The sequence below is a fragment of the Macaca nemestrina genome, chromosome 20, assembly GCF_043159975.1.
Source record: "Macaca nemestrina isolate mMacNem1 chromosome 20, mMacNem.hap1, whole genome shotgun sequence".
Taxonomy (NCBI): domain Eukaryota; kingdom Metazoa; phylum Chordata; class Mammalia; order Primates; family Cercopithecidae; genus Macaca; species Macaca nemestrina.
The window spans coordinates 19,867,110-19,884,300 of record NC_092144.1 but is presented as its reverse complement, the minus strand read 5'-3'; the positions used below and the strand labels follow the sequence as shown (position 1 = coordinate 19,884,300).

General features: G+C 39.9%; 1 protein-coding gene across 1 annotated transcript in view; it reads right to left on the bottom strand.

The window, feature by feature from the left end:
- Window positions 1-17,191, bottom strand: part of LOC105489704 (zinc finger protein 430) — a 114,479-nt gene that overhangs the window by 60,342 nt on the left and 36,946 nt on the right. Inside the window, 3 exon segments of the mRNA XM_071086657.1 lie at window positions 15,613-15,719; window positions 15,722-15,759; window positions 15,761-17,111. Of these exon segments, the coding sequence (XP_070942758.1) occupies window positions 15,613-15,719; window positions 15,722-15,759; window positions 15,761-17,111 (1,496 nt within the window).

Below are 17,191 nucleotides of genomic sequence, written 5' to 3'. Positions count from 1 at the left end.
CCACCTCCCAGGGTTCAAGCGATTCTCCAGCCTCAGCCTCCCAAGTAACTGGGATTACAGATGTGAGTCACCACACCCGGCTACATTATCCCATTTCTATGTAGAATATTAAAAAATTCAAACTAATAAAAGCAAAGTGTAGAATGATGATTGCCTGGGGCTGGTGGTGGAGGAGAGATGTTGGTCAAAAGTCATGAGGCTCCCCTACATCCATTACCTTAGCAAGTAAGTTATTCTCTTCTCAGTTTTGATTCACCAGGGAATTGAATCATATCCTGAAGAATCAAAACTAAAGAAATAATTTCTTTATTAAAGCAATACAGGTTGTATACTAATATTTATTCCCTAAAGAGTAGAGTGACAAATTAACTCTATAGTCTAATGTACAGTTAATAAAAAATAAAGATGTAGAGTCATTTATTTTAACTGCATACTTGGGAAGAAAACCTTGGACTATAGGCCAAGAGCTTTTACAGATGTTAGCTCATAAAATTTGGGGAGACCTGGAATAGAAACATTCACCCTGTGCCCAAAGGGGATATAATTCCGTGTCTTTCACCCCAATTCCAGCTAGAAAAATGTGACATATTATAGCCCAAAGCATTTTATTATTTTTATTTTAGATTTGAGGGTATGTGTGCAGATTTGTCACATAGTTATACTGCATGATGCAGACATTTAGGCACTTAATAATCCCATTGCCCAAGTTATGTACATATGTACATTATACCTGATACATAGTTTTTCTTTCTTTCTTTCTTTCTTTTTTTTTATTGAGATGGAGTTTCGCTCTTGTTGCCCAGGCTGGAGTGCAATGGCACGATCTCGGCTCACTGCAACGTCCGCCTCCCGGGTTCAAGCGATTTTCCTGCCTCAGTCTCTCAAGTAGCTGGGATTACAGGCATGTGCCACCATGCTCAGCTAATTTTGTAGATACGTAGCTTTTCAGTGCTTGTTTTCCCTTCCTTCTTTCTTATTTTTAGAATTCCCAGTGTTTATGGTTCCCATCTTTGTTTCCATGTGCATCCAGTGTTTACCTCTCACGTGTGAGAACATGCAGTATTTGTTTTCCTGATCTGTGTTAATTTGCTTATAATAATGACCATTTGTTGCATTCATGTTGCTGCAAAGGACATTACTTCTTTTTTTTAATGTGGCTGCATAGTATTGCAAGGTGTATAAGGACCTCATTTTCTTTATTCAATGTAAGTTTCATGAGTACCTGGTTTATTTTGTGTCTTTTTTATTGTGAATAGTGATGCAATAAAGATCTGATTGCAGTGTATTTTTTTTTTTTTTTTTTTTTTTTTTGAGACGGAGTCTCGCTCTGTCGCCCAGGCTGGAGTGCAATGGTGCGGTCTCGGCTCACTGCAACCTCCTCCTCCTCCCAGGTTCAAGCAGTTCTCCTGCCTCAGCCTCCCGAGTAGCTGGGATTACAGGCGCCTGCCACCACACCTGGCTAATGTTGTAGTTTTAGTAGAGACGGGGTTTCACCATGTTGGCCAGGCTGGTCTCTAACTGCTGACCTCGTGATCCACCCGCCTTGGCCTCCCAAAGTGCTGGGATTACAGGTGTGAGCCACTGTGCCTAGCCGACTGCAGGTGTCTTTTTAGAAAAATAATTTATTCTCCTTCGGGTAGATACCCAGTAATGAGGCGTATGGGTCAAATGGCAGCTCTATTTTTAGTTTTTTTCAGAAATCTCCAAACTGTTTTTTAGAGAGGCTAAATTAATTTGCATTTTTACCAACAGTGTATAAAGATTCCCTTTTCTTTACAACTTCAACATTTTCAATTTTTAAATTTATTCTTATTATTTTTTTGAGACAGAGTCTCGCTTTGTCACCCAGGCTGGAGTGCAGTGGTGTGATCTCAGCTCACTGCAACCTCCGCCTCCCAGGTTCAAGTGATTCTCTTGCCTCAGCCTCCCAAGTAGCTGGGACTACAGGTGCTCACCACCAAGCTGGCTAATTTTTGTATTTTTATTAGAGACGGGTTTTGCCATGTTGTCCATGCTGGTCTCCAACTCCTGACCTCAGGTGATCCACCCGCATTGGCCTCCCAAAGTGCTGAGAATACAGGCATTAGTCACTGCGCCCAGCCAATGACATTTTAATAACAGACATTCTAACTGCTGTGAAATGGTATCCCATTGTCACTTCGATTTACGTCTCTCTGATGATTAGGGATGTTGAGCAATTTTTGCATGTTTATTGGCAGCTCTCATGTCTTCCTTTTGGAGATGCATATTCATATCATTTGTCGCCCTTTTTCTTATTAAATATCTTTCTTTCTTTCTTTCTTTGAGACAGAGTTTCATTCTTGTTGCCTAGTCTGGAGTGCTGTGGCGCGATCTTGGCTCACTGCAACCTCCACCTCCTGGGGTTCAAATTATTTTCCTGCCTCAGCCTCCCAAGTAGCTGGGATTACAGGCATGCGTCACCATGCCTGGCTAATTTTTGTATTTTTCTTTTAGTAGAGATGGGGTTTCACCATGTTGGCCAGGTTGGTCTTGAACTCCTGACCTGAGGTGATCCACCCGCCTCAGCCTCCCAAAGTGCTAGGATTACAGGCGTGAGCCACCGCGCCCGACTATTTCTTATAGATTCTATATATTAATCTTTCATTGTATGCAGTTTGCAAATCTTTTATTTCATATTGTAGCTTGTCTGTTCACTTTGTTGATAGTTTCTATTTCTTTGCAGAAGCTCTTTAGTTTAGATGCCAATTTTTGATTTTTATGTTTGTTGCACTCACCTTTATTAGTTTTAAGGTTTCTTTATTTTTTTTTTTCCAGAGGCCAGTGTCTAGAAGAGTACTTTCTAGGTGTTCTTGAATTTTTGTAGCTTGAAGACTCACAGGTAAGTCTTTAATATGTCTTTAGTTACGTTTTTTTGGTTGTTGTTGTTGTTGTTGTTGTTGTTGTTTTTTGAGATGGAGTCTGGCTCTGTCACCCAGGCTGGAGTGCAGTGGCCGGATCTCAGCTCACTGCAAGCTCCGCCTCCCAGGTTTACGCCATTCTCCTGCCTCAGCCTCCCGAGTAGCTGGGACTACAGGCGCCCGCCACCTCGCCCGGCTAGTTTTTTGTATTTTTTAGTAGAGACGGGGTTTCACCGTGTTAGCCAGGATGGTCTTGATCTCCTGACCTCGTGGTCCGCCCATCTCGGCCTCCCAAAGTGCTGGGATTACAGGCTTGAGCCACCGTGCCCGGCCTTAGTTACGTTTTTTATATGGGAAGAGGTAGGCATCCAGTTTTCTTGTGCATATTACTAACCAGTCTTCCCAGTACAATTAATTAAACAGGGAGTTATTTCCCCTTTATTTGTTGACTTTGTCAAAACTAAGTCGGCTGTAAAGATGTAGCTTTATTTCAGGGCTCTCTCTTGTGTTCTATTGGTCTATATGTATATTTTTGTACCTGAACCATGTTACACTGGTTACTGTAGCTCGTAGTAGTTTAAAGTCAGGTAATGGGAGGCCTCCAGGTTTATTCATTTTGTATAAAGTTGCCTTGGCTATTAGGGTTCTTTTATTATTCCGTATAGATTTTAGAATAGTTTTTTTGTTTTGTTTTGTTTTTTTGTTTGTTTTTATTTTTCTGAGACAGAATCTTACTCTGTCGCCCAGGCTGGTGTGCAGTGGCGGCAATTTTGGCTCACTGCAACTTCCGCCTCCCAGGTTCAAGCGATTCTACTGCCTCAGCCTCCCGAGTAGCTGGGACTACGGGCGTGTGCCACCAATGCCTGGCTAATTTTTTGTAGCTTTAGTAGAGATGGGGTTTCACTGTGTTAGCCAGGATGGTCTCGATATCCTGACCTTGTGATCTGCCTGCCTCAGCCTCCCACAGTGCTGGAGTACGGGTGTGAGCCACCACACCCGGTTTTTTTGTTTTGTTTTGTTTTGTTTTGTTTTTTGAGACGGAGTCTGATTCTGTCGCCAAGCTGGAGTGCAGTGGCATAATCTCAGCTCACTGCGACCTCCGCCTCCTGGGCTCCAGCGATTCTCCTGCCTCAGCCTCCCAAGTAGCTGGGACTGCAGGCGCCTGCCACCACACGAGGGTAATTTTTCTATTTTCAGTAGAGACAGGGTTTCACCATGTTGGCCAGGATGGTCTCGATCTCTTGAACCTTGGGATCTGCCCGCCTTGGCCTCCCAAAATGCTAGGATTACAGGTGTGAGCCACTGCGTCCGGCCTTCTTTTTTTTAATTCTATAAAAAATGTCATTGATAGTTTGATAGAAATACCACTTAATCTGTAGGCTGCTTTAGGCAGCATAGACATTTTAGTTACATTTTCTTCAAATCCATGAGCATAGAATGCTTTTTTATTTATTTGCATTGTCTCTTATTTCTTTCAGTAGTGTTTTGGACTTCTTCTTGTAGAGATATTTTACTACTTTGGTTTAGTGTATATGTAGGTATATTATTTTTTGTCTGTGGTTATTCAAAATAAAACTGTTCTTGGCCGGGTACAGTGGCTCACGCCTGTAATCCCAGCACTCTGGGCGGCCGAGGCGGGTGGGTCACCTGAGGTCAGGAGTTCAAGACCAGCCTGGCCATGGTGAAACCACGTCTCTACTAAAAATACAAATAATTAGCCTGGCGTGGTGGTACGTGCCTGTAATCCCAGCTACTCAGGAGACTGAGGCCAGAGAATCGCTTGAACCTGGGAGGCAGAGGTTGCAGTGAGCCGAGATCGTGCCATTGTACTCCAGCCTGGGTAACAAAAGCAAAACTCCATCTCAAAAATAAATAAATAAATAAATAAAACTGTTCGGGACTTTGAATGTTATTGGTGTACAAAAATGCTACTTGTGTGTATTAATTTTGTATCCTGATGCTTTGCTAAAGTCATGCATTAAGCTTTGGAGTCTTTTGGTGAAATTTTTTTTTTTTTTAGATGGAATTTTGCTTTTGTTGCCCAGGCTGGAGTGGCTGGAGTGCAATGACGTGATTCCAGCTCACTGGAACCTCTGCCTCCCAGGTTCGAGTGATTCTCCTGCTTCAGCCTCTCATGGATTTCAGGCATGCACCACCACACCCGGCTACTTTTGTATTTTTAGTAGAGATGGGGTTTAGCTATGTTGGCCAGGGTGGTTTTGAACCCCTGACCGCAAGTGATCTACACGCCTCGGCCTCCCAAAGTGTGGTATTACAGACATGAGCCACTGCACCCGGCCCAAAATCTTTTGTTTTCTAGGTAGAGAATTATATAATCAGTGAAGATTATTTGACTTCCTCTCTTTCTATTTAGATGACTTTTCTTCGGGGGTGGGGTCAGGGGGACGGAGTTTCGTTCATGTTGCCCAGGCTGGAGTGCAATGGTGTGATCTCCGTTCATTGCAAACTCAGCCTCCTGGGTTCAAGCGATTCTCCTGCCTTAGGCTCCTGAGTAGCTGGGATTAGAGGCATGTGCCACCACTCCTGGCTAATTTTGTATTTTTAGTAGAGATGGGGTTTCTCCATGTTGGTCAGTCTGGTCTTGAACTCCTGACCTCAGGTGATCCACCCGCCTTGGCCTCCCAAAGGGCTGGGATTACCGGCATGAGCCACCGCGCCAAGCTTTAGATGCCTTTTATTTCTTTATTTTGTTGAATTGCTCTGACTAGGACTTCCAGAACTGTGTTGAATAGAAGGGATAAAGTGGATATTCTTGTCTTATTTTTATTCTAATAGAGAATGCGTACAGCTTTTGCTTGTTAAGTATAATGTTAGCTGAGGATTTGTCATAGATGGCTTATTATTTTGAGGTATGTTTCATCAATGCCTACTTTGTGGAGAATATTGTCATGAATGTTGAACTTTCTTGAATGCTTTTTTCTGCATCTATTGTGTTAATCATATCATTTTTTGGTTTTATTATCTTTACATGGTGAATCACACTTGGTAGTTTTTTTAATTACTAATTCAATTAATTTTTTTTACATTTTTGCTTTGTTCAAGACTTCTGTTTCTTCCTGGCTCAATCTTGGAAGTTTGAGTATCCAGGATTTTATCTATTTTCTCCTAATTTTCTAGTTTGCAGGCATAGAGATCTTCATAGTAGTCTCTGAGGAGTTTTTGTATCTATGTAGGATTTATTGTAATTTCACAACCTTAACATTTAAATAGATGCAAAGTACAAAAAGAAAGAAATAGATGCAGAAGAAAAGTTTGACAAAAGTTGACACTCCCTTATGATGAATCTCTGAAAAAAAATAGGTATGGAACAATTGCACCTCAGCCAATAAATGCCACTTATAACCAAAAAATGCATAGCTAATAACATGCTAAACAGGGATATGTTGCAAGCTTTTACTCTAAGAGCTAGAACAAGACAAGGATGCCCACTCTAGTGAGTCTTACTAAACATATTACTAAATGTCCAAGACAAAGAAATTAGAGAGTAAAATCAAAAGCATCCAGCTTGGAAAAAAGGAATTTAAATTATCCCTTTATAATAATCTTTTATTTCTATACAATATCTGAAGTATAGAAAAGCCTAAGTCTTTACAAAAAACTATTAGAACTAATAAACAAAGTTATTAAACTTTCAGAATAAATAAGCTACTAAGTAGCATTTCTATACAATAACTATCTCAAAATGAAATTAAAAACAATTCCATCTAAAATAACTTTAGTAACTATGCTCTGAAATAAATATAACCAAAAAGTTGAAACATCTTACATTATACTCTAAAGAACATGAAAGAAATTAAGTAATATACAAATAAAATAATATTATTCATTTGTGAATTGGCATTATTAGTAATTAAATATCTGTATTATGCAAAATGATCTACAGATATAATGCAACCTCTATCAAAATACCAGTGACATACTTCATAGAAAATTTAAACAGTAGGTTGAGCATGGCAGCTTACGCCTGTAATCCCAGCACTTTGGGAGGCCGAGGCAGGCAGATCACAAGATAAGGAGTTTGAGACCAGTCTGACCAGTCGTGAAACCCCATCTGTACTAAAAATACAAAAGTTAGCTGGGCATGACGGTGTGCACCTGTTGGGCCTGTAGTCCAAGGTACTCAGGAGGCTGAGGCAGGAGAAACACTTGAACCCAGGAGGTGGAGGTTGCAGTGAGCCGAAATCACACCACTGCACTCCAACTTGGGCGACAGAGTGAGACTTTGTTTCAAAAAAAAAAAGAAATTTAAAAATGTATATCTAAAATTTGTATGGTACCATAAAAGATCCGAATAGCCAAAGCAATTAAAAGAAAAAAAAGTGAAGATATCCCTCTACTTGACTTTGAAATGTACCACAAAGCTATAGTAACTAAAACAGTATGGTACTGAATAAAAGCAGACATATAGGCCAACTGAGCAGAAAAAGAGAGACCAGAAATACATCTGTGTATTTACAGCTAGCTGATTTTAAATAAAAATGATGATTTCTTAAGGAAAGAACAGTATCTTCAATAAATGGTGTTCAGAAAACTATATCCACAGGCAGCACAGTAAAATGAGATCCTTATCTCACACCATATAAAAAAATCAACTGAAAATAAATTAGATACTTAAATGTAAGGCCTGAAACTACTACCAAAAAATAGAGTGAAATCCCCATAACATTGTTCTGGGCAGTGAGTTTTATTTAACCTCAAAATCCCAGGGAATAGAAGAAAAAATAGATTAGTCAAATTACTTCAAATTATAAAGCTTCTGCACAGAATATGGTACAATCAACAGGATGAGACAACTAAGTAATGAGAGAAAGTATTTGCAAATCGTACATGTGACAAGGAGTTAATATTAAAAATATATAAGAAACTCAAATGACTACAACAAAAAACAAATAAAATAAGCAAAAGGCTTAAATAAGTCTTTTTCAAGAAAAGACATAGATATGGCCAACAGAAATATTTAAAAATGCTCAATGTCAATTATGATCAGGGAAAGACAAGCCAAAAAACAATATGAGATATCAAGTCACTCCTGTAATATGACTCTTATTAAAAAGAAAAAGAATAAAGTGCTGGGAAAGATGTGAAGAAAAGGGAATGCTTGCATACTGTTGGTTTGAATGTAAATGAAGACAGCTATTATGAAAAATGAAATAGAGATTTCTCAAAAAACTTACAATCAAACTACCATGTAACACAGCAATTGCACCACTGGATGTGTGTCCAAAACAAATAATGCCTAATGAAGAACATTTGCACTTCTATGTTGTTTGCAGCACTCTTCATAATAGACAAAATATAGAATCAACAGTTCAAGGCCGGGCACGGTGGCTCACGCCTGTAATCCCAGCACTTTGGGAGGCCAGGGGTGGATCACCTGAGGTCGGAAGTCTCCCACTGTCGCCTGGGCTGGAGTGTAGTGGCTCCGTCTCGGCTCACTGCAACCTCCACCTCCCAGGTTCAAGTGATTCTCCTGCCTCAGCCTCATGAGTAGCTGGGATTACAGGTGTGCGCTACCACACTGCCTAATGTTTTTGTATTTTTAGTAGAGATGGGGTTTCACTACATTGACTAGGCTGGTCTCGAACTCCTGACCTTGTGATCCGCCAGCCTCAGCCTCCCAAAGTGCTAGGATTACAGGCCTGAGCCACCACGTCCGGCCAGGAAGTCTGATATTTTACCAGCATGTTCTGGACCCAGCACATTGCAAGGCAGGAGCCGATGTACTTCAGGATTTTGGCTTTAAGCTTGGGGCACTTGGAGTTTCTGGTGATGATGGTAATGGTATGAAAGACACTAAGGGGGCAGGTGTTGCCTATGCTCACATAACTGGCCACTCTGTGAACACCGTATAACTAGTTTGCATGCAAACTAACAGTAAATGTTTTAATCCAAAAGCTGTCAGGACCTCCAAAAGTTATCCAGAGAAAATGACTGAGGAGTTGGCTACAGTTAGGTGACTAAAAATAAAAACTGAAGACTGAACTTCACCCATTTAAAAAATTATACAGGGCCGGGCACGGTGGCTCAAGCCTGTAATCCCAGCACTTTGGGAGGCCCAGATGGGTGGATCACGAGGTCAGGAGATCGAGACCATCCTGGCTAACACGGTGAAACCCCGTCTCTACTAAAAAATACAAAAAAAAAATTAGCCGGGCGAGGTGGCGGGCGCCTGTAGTCCCAGCTACTCGGGAGGCTGAGGCAGGAGAATGGCATAAACCCGGGAGGCGGAGCTTGCAGTGAGCTGAGATCCGGCCACTGCACTCCAGCCTGGGTGACAGAGCGAGACTCCATCTCAAAAAAAAAAAAATAAATAAATAAAATAAAATAAAATAAAAAATTATACAAAATAAGAGTGAGAAATTCCTCCAAATTGCAATATCAGCATAGAAAAAAAATATTCCTCCAAATTGCAAATTCACAGAGGTCATTTTACTATTTTGCAAACTTTAACGTTTACACTTAAAAATAGAAGATTCTGCGTGGAAACATAAGTCATGCTATATCAAAGAGAATTACGTATAAAATTGCTCACTTACCATTAACTCTCGTAAAAATTTAATTTTTGCCAGGTGCAGTGGCTCATGCTTGTAATCCCAGCATTTTGGGAGGCCGAGGAGGACGGATCACCTGAGGTCAGGAGTTCAAGACCGGCCTGACCAACATGGAGAAACTCTGTCTCTACTAAAAATATAAAATTAGCAGGGCGTGGATGGCGCATTGTAATCCCAGCTACTCGGGAAGGCTGAGGCAGGAGAATCCCTTGAACTCGGGAGGTGGAGGTTGCGAAGCCGAGATCACACTATTGCACTCCAACCTGGGCAACAGGAGCAAAACTCCATCACAAAAATAAATAAATAAATAAAATAAAATAAAAAATAAAGTCTGGGTGCCGTGGCTAACGCCTGTAATCCCAGCACTATGGGAGGCCAAGGTGGGTGGATCACGAGGTCAGGAGTTCGAGACCAGCCTGGCCAACATGGTGAAACCCCATCTCTACTTAAAATACAAAAATAGCCAGGCGTGGTGGTGAGCACCTGTAATCCCAACTACTCAGGAGGCTGAGGCAGGAGAATCGCTTGAACCTGGGAGGCAGAGGTTGCAGTGAACCGAGATTGTGCCACTGCACTCCAGCCTGGGCTGTAGAGTGAGACTCCTTCTTGAAAATAAATAAATAAATAAATACATTTTAAGGTATATTTTCTAGCAAATTTTATATTTGCCACACTTTGTATAACAATGTAGTAAGATTTTCCTTTTACAAACAAACGAAACCCATGCAACTGATTTAATTCTCTCACCTGTGGACAGTGTATGCCTTTATCTTAATTCACTGATCTGAAAGTTATATTGATAAGCAGACTCTCCAGTTAAACCCACTTTTGGCTCACACCTGTAATCCCAGCACTTTGGGAGGCCGAGGTGGGTGGATCACCTGAGGTCAGAAGTTCAAGACAAGCCTGATCCGCCGGGCACAGTGGCTCAAGCCTGTAATCCCAGCACTTTGGGAGGCCGAGACGGGTGGATCACAAGGTCAGGAGATCGAGACCATCCTGGCTAACACGGTGAAACCCCGTCTCTACTATACAAAAAAAACTAGCCGGGAGTGGTGGCGGGCGCCTGTAGTCCCAGCTACTCGGGAGGCTGAGGCAGGAGAATGGCGTAAACCCGGGAGGCGGAGCGTGCAGTGAGCCAAGATCCGACCACTACACTCCAGCCTGGGTGACAGCGCGAGACTCCGTCTCGGGGGAAAAAAAAAAAAAAAAAAAAAAAAAACAAGACAAGCCTGATCAACAGGGTGAAACCCCATCTCCACTGAAACTACAAAACTAGCTGGACGTGGTGGCGCATACCTGTAACCCCAGCGATTTAGGAGGCTGAGGCAGGAGAATCACTTGAACCCAGGAGGCAGAGGTTGCAGGGAGCTGAGATTGCACCATTGCACTCCAGCCTTGGCAACAAGAGTGAAACTCCATCCTTTTTTTTTTTTTTTTTTGAGACGGAGTCTCGCTTTGTCGCCCAGGCTGGAGTGCAGTGGTGCGATCTCGGCTCACTGTAAGCTCCGCCTCCCGGGTTCACGTCATTCTCCGGCCTCAGCCTCCTGAGTAGCTGGGATTACAGGCCCCCGCCACTACGCCCGGCTAATTTTGTTTTTGTATTTTTAGTAGAGACGGGGTTTCACCTTGTTAGCCAGGATGGTCTCCATGACCTTGTGATCTGCCTGCCTCGGCCTCCCAAAGTGCTAGGATTACAGGCGTGAGCCACTGCGCCCGGCCTAAACTCCATCTTAAAGAAATAGAAAACAAAAACATTTTTTCAGGGCATTAAAAAATACCAAGTTTCTCATCAAAATCTACAAGGTACCATGTGAAATGAAACGGCATGAAGACAACAATGAGAAAACTGTAGCCACAACATAGAAAAATAAGGGCTGTGATGCATACATAGCTGGAATACACATAATACGAACAAATCTGAAGAAAATGAAAGCAGCATTTTTTTTTTTTTTTTTGAGACGGAGCCAGAGACGGAATCTCTCTGTCGCCCAGGCTGGAGAGCAGTGGCGTGATCTCGGTTCACTGCAACCTCTGCCTCCCGTGTTCACGCCATTCTCCTGCCTCAGCCTCCCGAGTAGCTGCAACTAGAGTAGCTGGAACTACAGGCCCCCTCTACCATGCCCAGTTAATTTTTTGTATTTTTAGTAGAAACAGGGTTTCACTGTGTTAGCCAGGATGGTCTCCATCTCCTGACCTTGTGATCCGCCCACCTCGACCTCCCAAAATGCTGCGATTACAGGTGTGAGCCACCGCACCAGGCCAGCTTTTTTTTTTTTTTTTTTTTTTAAAGGCAGAGTCTCGTTCTGTCGCCCAGGCTGGAGTACAGTGGTGCAATCTCGGCTCACTGCAACCTCCACCTCCCGGGTTCAAGTGATTCTCTGCCTCAGCCCCCAAAATAGCTGGGATTACAGGCACCCACCACCATGCCCGGGTAACTTTTGTATTTTTAGTAGAGACGGGGGTCTCACCATCTTGGCCAGGCTGGTCTTGAACTCCTGACCAACTTGTCTTAGCCTCCCAAAGTGCTGGGATTGTAGGTGTGAGCCACCATGCCCGGCTACATTTTTTTTTTTTTTTTTTAAATTCCAGCAACACTCAGCTTTGCAGCCTGGAAAAAGTGTCCTCTCCACATAAAAAATCAGTTTTATTTCTTCACCACTATTTTCTATCTCTGACTTGAAGTTACAAACCAACTTTAGCAGAAATGTTTATGGCTTTTTCTGGAGCATGTTACACAGCAAGAACTGCTATATATGCTTTCCACATTTACATATAAAAACATCTTCATGACTTACTAAGCTTCCCTTGTATTTACCTGAACAATTTGACTCCATAAATAAATTTACTTATATCAATTATAAAAAGCAAAAAGAACAATAACTAAAGAATAGTAAGCTTATATACAGTTCTCCAATTGAAAACAAAATGGAGTGTTCTAACTAAATAAAATGTAACAAAATACTAATTGTGGAATTACATATAAAAATTATTTTGCATGGACTACATTTCATAAAAATTATTCTTATAGTCACATTCCAGCTCATATAATGAATATTTCATAAACTATAAAATATAAAAAACACAAAAAAATTAGAGGTCTGTCATGAGTACCAGGCAAGTATAAACAGATAATTTGCATCGGGAGATTTGGAAGCATAAGGCATAGATTATACAGTAATAAATTCAATACAAAGTAGAGAGTATACGTTTGCTTTTGGCGTTTTTGAGGTTTTTAGTTTTCTAGTAGCCACCTTGTTAAAATGACTTGCTTTGTTCCTATATTGCTTTTTTTTCTGAAAATGGGTACAAACTCATACTCCATAGTTTTCTTACAGCTAAGGTTTATCTTTAGACTAATATATATTTAACTCTATGTAAATCAAAACTAAAAGTCTGTATGTGTTTGCAGGCAGACAGGCCACATGTTCAAAAATATATGTAAGAAAAATTTAATATTTATTTAGGACTCAGAAATGTATGATTTTATACTTGCATATTTTTTATTATGACCATAAAAATAACTCTGTGACCAATAACAATTGTGCATTTTAAAATAACTAAAAGTGTAGAATTGGATTGTTTGTAATACAAAGGATAAATGCTAGAGGTGATGGATACCCCATTTGCCCTGATGTGATTATATATTTTACTCCTGCATCAAAATATGCATAAATATGGCATAAATATATACTCATATTAGGTACCCACAAAAAATTTTAAAAATAAATTGAAATGATTGAAAAAGAAAAATTTAACCTACAGAAACAATATTCTTTAACTAATTTGTGGTTTAAACCCACTGACAAAAGAGATAACTTGAGATGTTAATCCAGGCGCAGTGGCACGATCTCAGCTCACTGCAACCTCTGTCTTATGGTTTTAAGCTATTCTTCTGCCTCAGCCTCCCAAGTAGCTGGGATTACAGGCACCAGCCACCACGACAGGCTAATTTTCGTATTTTTAGTAGAGACAGGGTTTCACCATGTTGGCCAGGCTGGTCTCGAACTCCTGACCTCGTAATTCATCCGCCTTGGCCTCCCAAAGTGCTGGGATTACAGGCGTGAACCACTGCGCCTGGCCCCTTATTGTTGTGATCTTTCATCTATACCCTTAAGTAAAGTGGAACAGGTTAAGGTTCGTGGCATAATAACACTTCATTAAATGCACAATAGTATTTAACATGTTAAAAATATTGGATTAAAATATTAACTTCACACATAATCTAACATTTTTAAAATATACTGGATTTTATTATACAAAAGTACAATTAGTACAATAATATACTAATTTATTTTCATTTAATTTTAAGTAAAATTAAAAATGTTTTCTTCTCATAATGCAAAATCATATTACTGTGAACACCTACCTAATGCATCATTCAATATAAGTTAACCACAAAGAGCCACTTCACTTAATTTTTCATCATGCATCTTACATTTTCATGTCCTTACTCTTTCATAGAGAAGATCATAATGGCCACTTAATAAAAAAGACTCTCACGTTTTTAATGCAGCAGTAACTGATCACATGCTTTCACACGTGAATACAACCAAAATAAACAGTAGGAAATATTTTGAGAGTTGAATTACATCATTATTTACAAAAAATCTGTAATTTCTTCAAGAAATAAAGTATACTTTGAACATAATAACTCTGCAAAAAACCCTTCCTACTCCTTTTAAAGTTACATACAAATAATTTTTCTACCAACTTTAGTTGTTGCTTTTTTTTTCCTTTTTTTTGAGACAGAGTTACGCTCTTGTTGCCCAGGCTGGAGTGCAGTGGCGCAATCTCGGCTCACCACAACCTCCACCTCCCAGGTTCAAGCAATTCTCCTGCCTCAGCCTCCCGAGTAGCTGGAATTACAAGGCATACACCACCCTACGTGGCTAATTTTGTATTTTTAGGAGAGCCGCGGTTTCTCCATGTTGGTCAGGCTGGTCTCAAACTCCTGGCCTCAGGTGATTCACCCACCTCAGCCGCCCAAAGTGCTGGATTACAGATGTGAGCCACTGCATCCGGCCCCAACTTTAGTTTTATTTTCTATACTCAGCACTCTGATTTAGTATATCTGAAGTGTCAGTGCCTTATATATTTGTACTGTAAATTCTCTGACATTTATACAGATTTAATTTTGGTTAAATATTTTCATTTTTACTGCATCTGCAAAAATATATTTTAGTATGAACTCTGGTGTCTTCTAAGCTGTACTTTTTGAAAAAGTGTTTAAAATTTATTAAATTTGCAAGGTTTTTCTTCAATATAAATTCCCTGATGTTGAACAAACTTTGAGCAACTACTTCAGAGTCTTCTTCTAGTACAAAATATGTACAATAAAATCTGTGATACAAATAAAGGTACTACAACCCTCTTCACATTTGTAATGTTCATCTTCAAAATAAATACCTTCTTCACTTTAAAGGTTTGTATTTCCTGAAAGATCTTTTGATGGTAATTGCACTTATATTCCTTTTATTAAGTATGAACTCTCCAGTGGTAAGATGTGAATAGATATTAATGGCTTTTTCATGGTCTTTATATTTGTACAATTTTTCTCAAGTATAAATGCTCTCCTGTGCAATAAGGTGTGAGCATTCGTTAAAAGTTTTGCCATTGTTCACACTTGTAGTTTTCTTCAGCATGAACTATCTTACCTATAATCAAGTGTGACAACCATTTAAAGGCTTTGTCACATTCTTTACATTTCTAGGATTTCTCACCAGTATGATTTTTTATGTTTAAAAAAGTTTTAGTTGTTGTCAAAAGCACTGTCACATCTTTCAAGTTTGTAGAGTTTCTTTTCAGTATGAATTATCTTTTTTTTTTTTCTTCCTGAGACAGAGTGTTACTCTTTACTCTTGTTGCCCAGGCTGGAGTGCAATGGCACGATCTCGGCTCACTGCAACCTCTGCCTCCCGGGTTCAAGCAATTCTTCTGCCTCAGCCTCCCAAGTAGCTGGGATTACAGGCATGCACCACCACGCCTGGCTAATTTTGTATTTTTAGTAGAGACGGGATTTCACCATGTTGGTCAGGCTGGTCTCGAACACTCGACCTCATGTGATTCACCCGTCTCAGCCTCCCAAAGTGCTGGGATTACAGGCGTGAGCCACTATACCCAGCCCATGAATTATTTTATGTCTGGTAAGAATTGAGGACTTCGTTGAAGGCTTTGCCATATTCTTCACATTCATAGGGTTCCTCTTCAGTATGAATTTTCTTATGTTTAGTAAGAATTCAGGACTGGTTAAAGGCTTTGCCACATCTTCACATTTGTAGCGTTTCTCTCCAGTATGAATTACTTTGTTCAATAAGGTTTGAGGACTGGTTGAAAGTTTTGCTGTATTCTTCACAGTTGTAGGGTTTCTCTCCGGTATGAATTACTTTATGTTTAGTAAGAGTTGAAGACTGGCTAAAGGCTTTATCACATTCTAGATATGTGTAAGATGTATCTCCAATATGAGTTATCTTATGTTTAGTAAGGTTTGAGAATTGGTTAAAAGCTTTGCCACATTTTTCACATTTGTAGGGTTTCTCTCCAGAATGAATTACCTTATGTGCAGTAAGTTTTGGGGACCGGTTAAAGGCTTTGCCACATTCTTCACATTTGTAGGGTTTCTCTCCAGTATGAATTATCTTATGTGCAGTAAGGTTTGAGGACTCATTAAAAGCTTTGCCACATTGTTCACATTTGTAGGGTTTCTCTCCAGTATGAATTCTTTTATGTTTAGTAAGGGTCGAGGACCAATTAAAGCCTTTGCCACATTCTTCACATTTGTAGAACTTCTCTCCGGTATGAATTATCTTATGTTTAGTAAGGTATGAGAATCGGTAAAAAGCTTTGCCACATTCTTCACATTTGTAAGGTTTCTCTCCAGCATGAATTATCTTATGTGTAGTAAGGGTTGAGGATTGGTTAAAAGCTTTGCCACATTCTTCACATTTGTAGGGTTTCTCACCAGTATGAATAATCTTATGTGTAGTAAGGTGTGAGGACCGGTTAAAAGCTCTGCCACATTCTTCACATCTGTAGGGTTTCTCTCCAGTATGAATTCTTTTATGTGTAGTAAGGTGTGAAGACCGGTTAAAGGTTTTGCCACATTCTTCACATCTGTAGGGTTTCTCTCCAGTATGAATTATCTTATGTGTAGTAAGGGTTGAGGACTGCTTAAAAGCTTTGCCACATTCTTCACATTTGTAGGGTTTCTCTCCAGTATGAATTCTTCTGTGTCTAGTAAGGGTTGAGAACCAGTTAAAGACTTTACCACATTCTTCACATTGGTAAGAATTTTCCCTAATATGAATTCTTTTATGTTGAGTTAGGTGTAAAAGCATGCAAAACGATTTGTCACATTTTTTACATTTGAAAGGCTTCTTTCCTGTATGTCTTATCTTATGTATATTTGAATTTGAAAATGTATAAAAGACGTTCACATATTTATCACATTGAAATATTTCACTCTGGGTAGTTGTCAAACACTGGTTTAGTTCATTGTAACATTCTTTGTGCAGATTACACTCATCCACACTTTTACAGTCTGTTCTTAACTGTAAATCTTCATGTCCACCTTTTCCATATCTTCTCAATATGACTTCTTGGAAAGAATCTTTTATGCCCTGCTCTGGCCAAAGGTCTTGGGCAAAATGAGAATATATAACTGAAAGAAATAAAAATAACAAATTACTCCATTTACTAGACTCAGATGAATATGCTTTACAAATGTAACCCATAAAATTA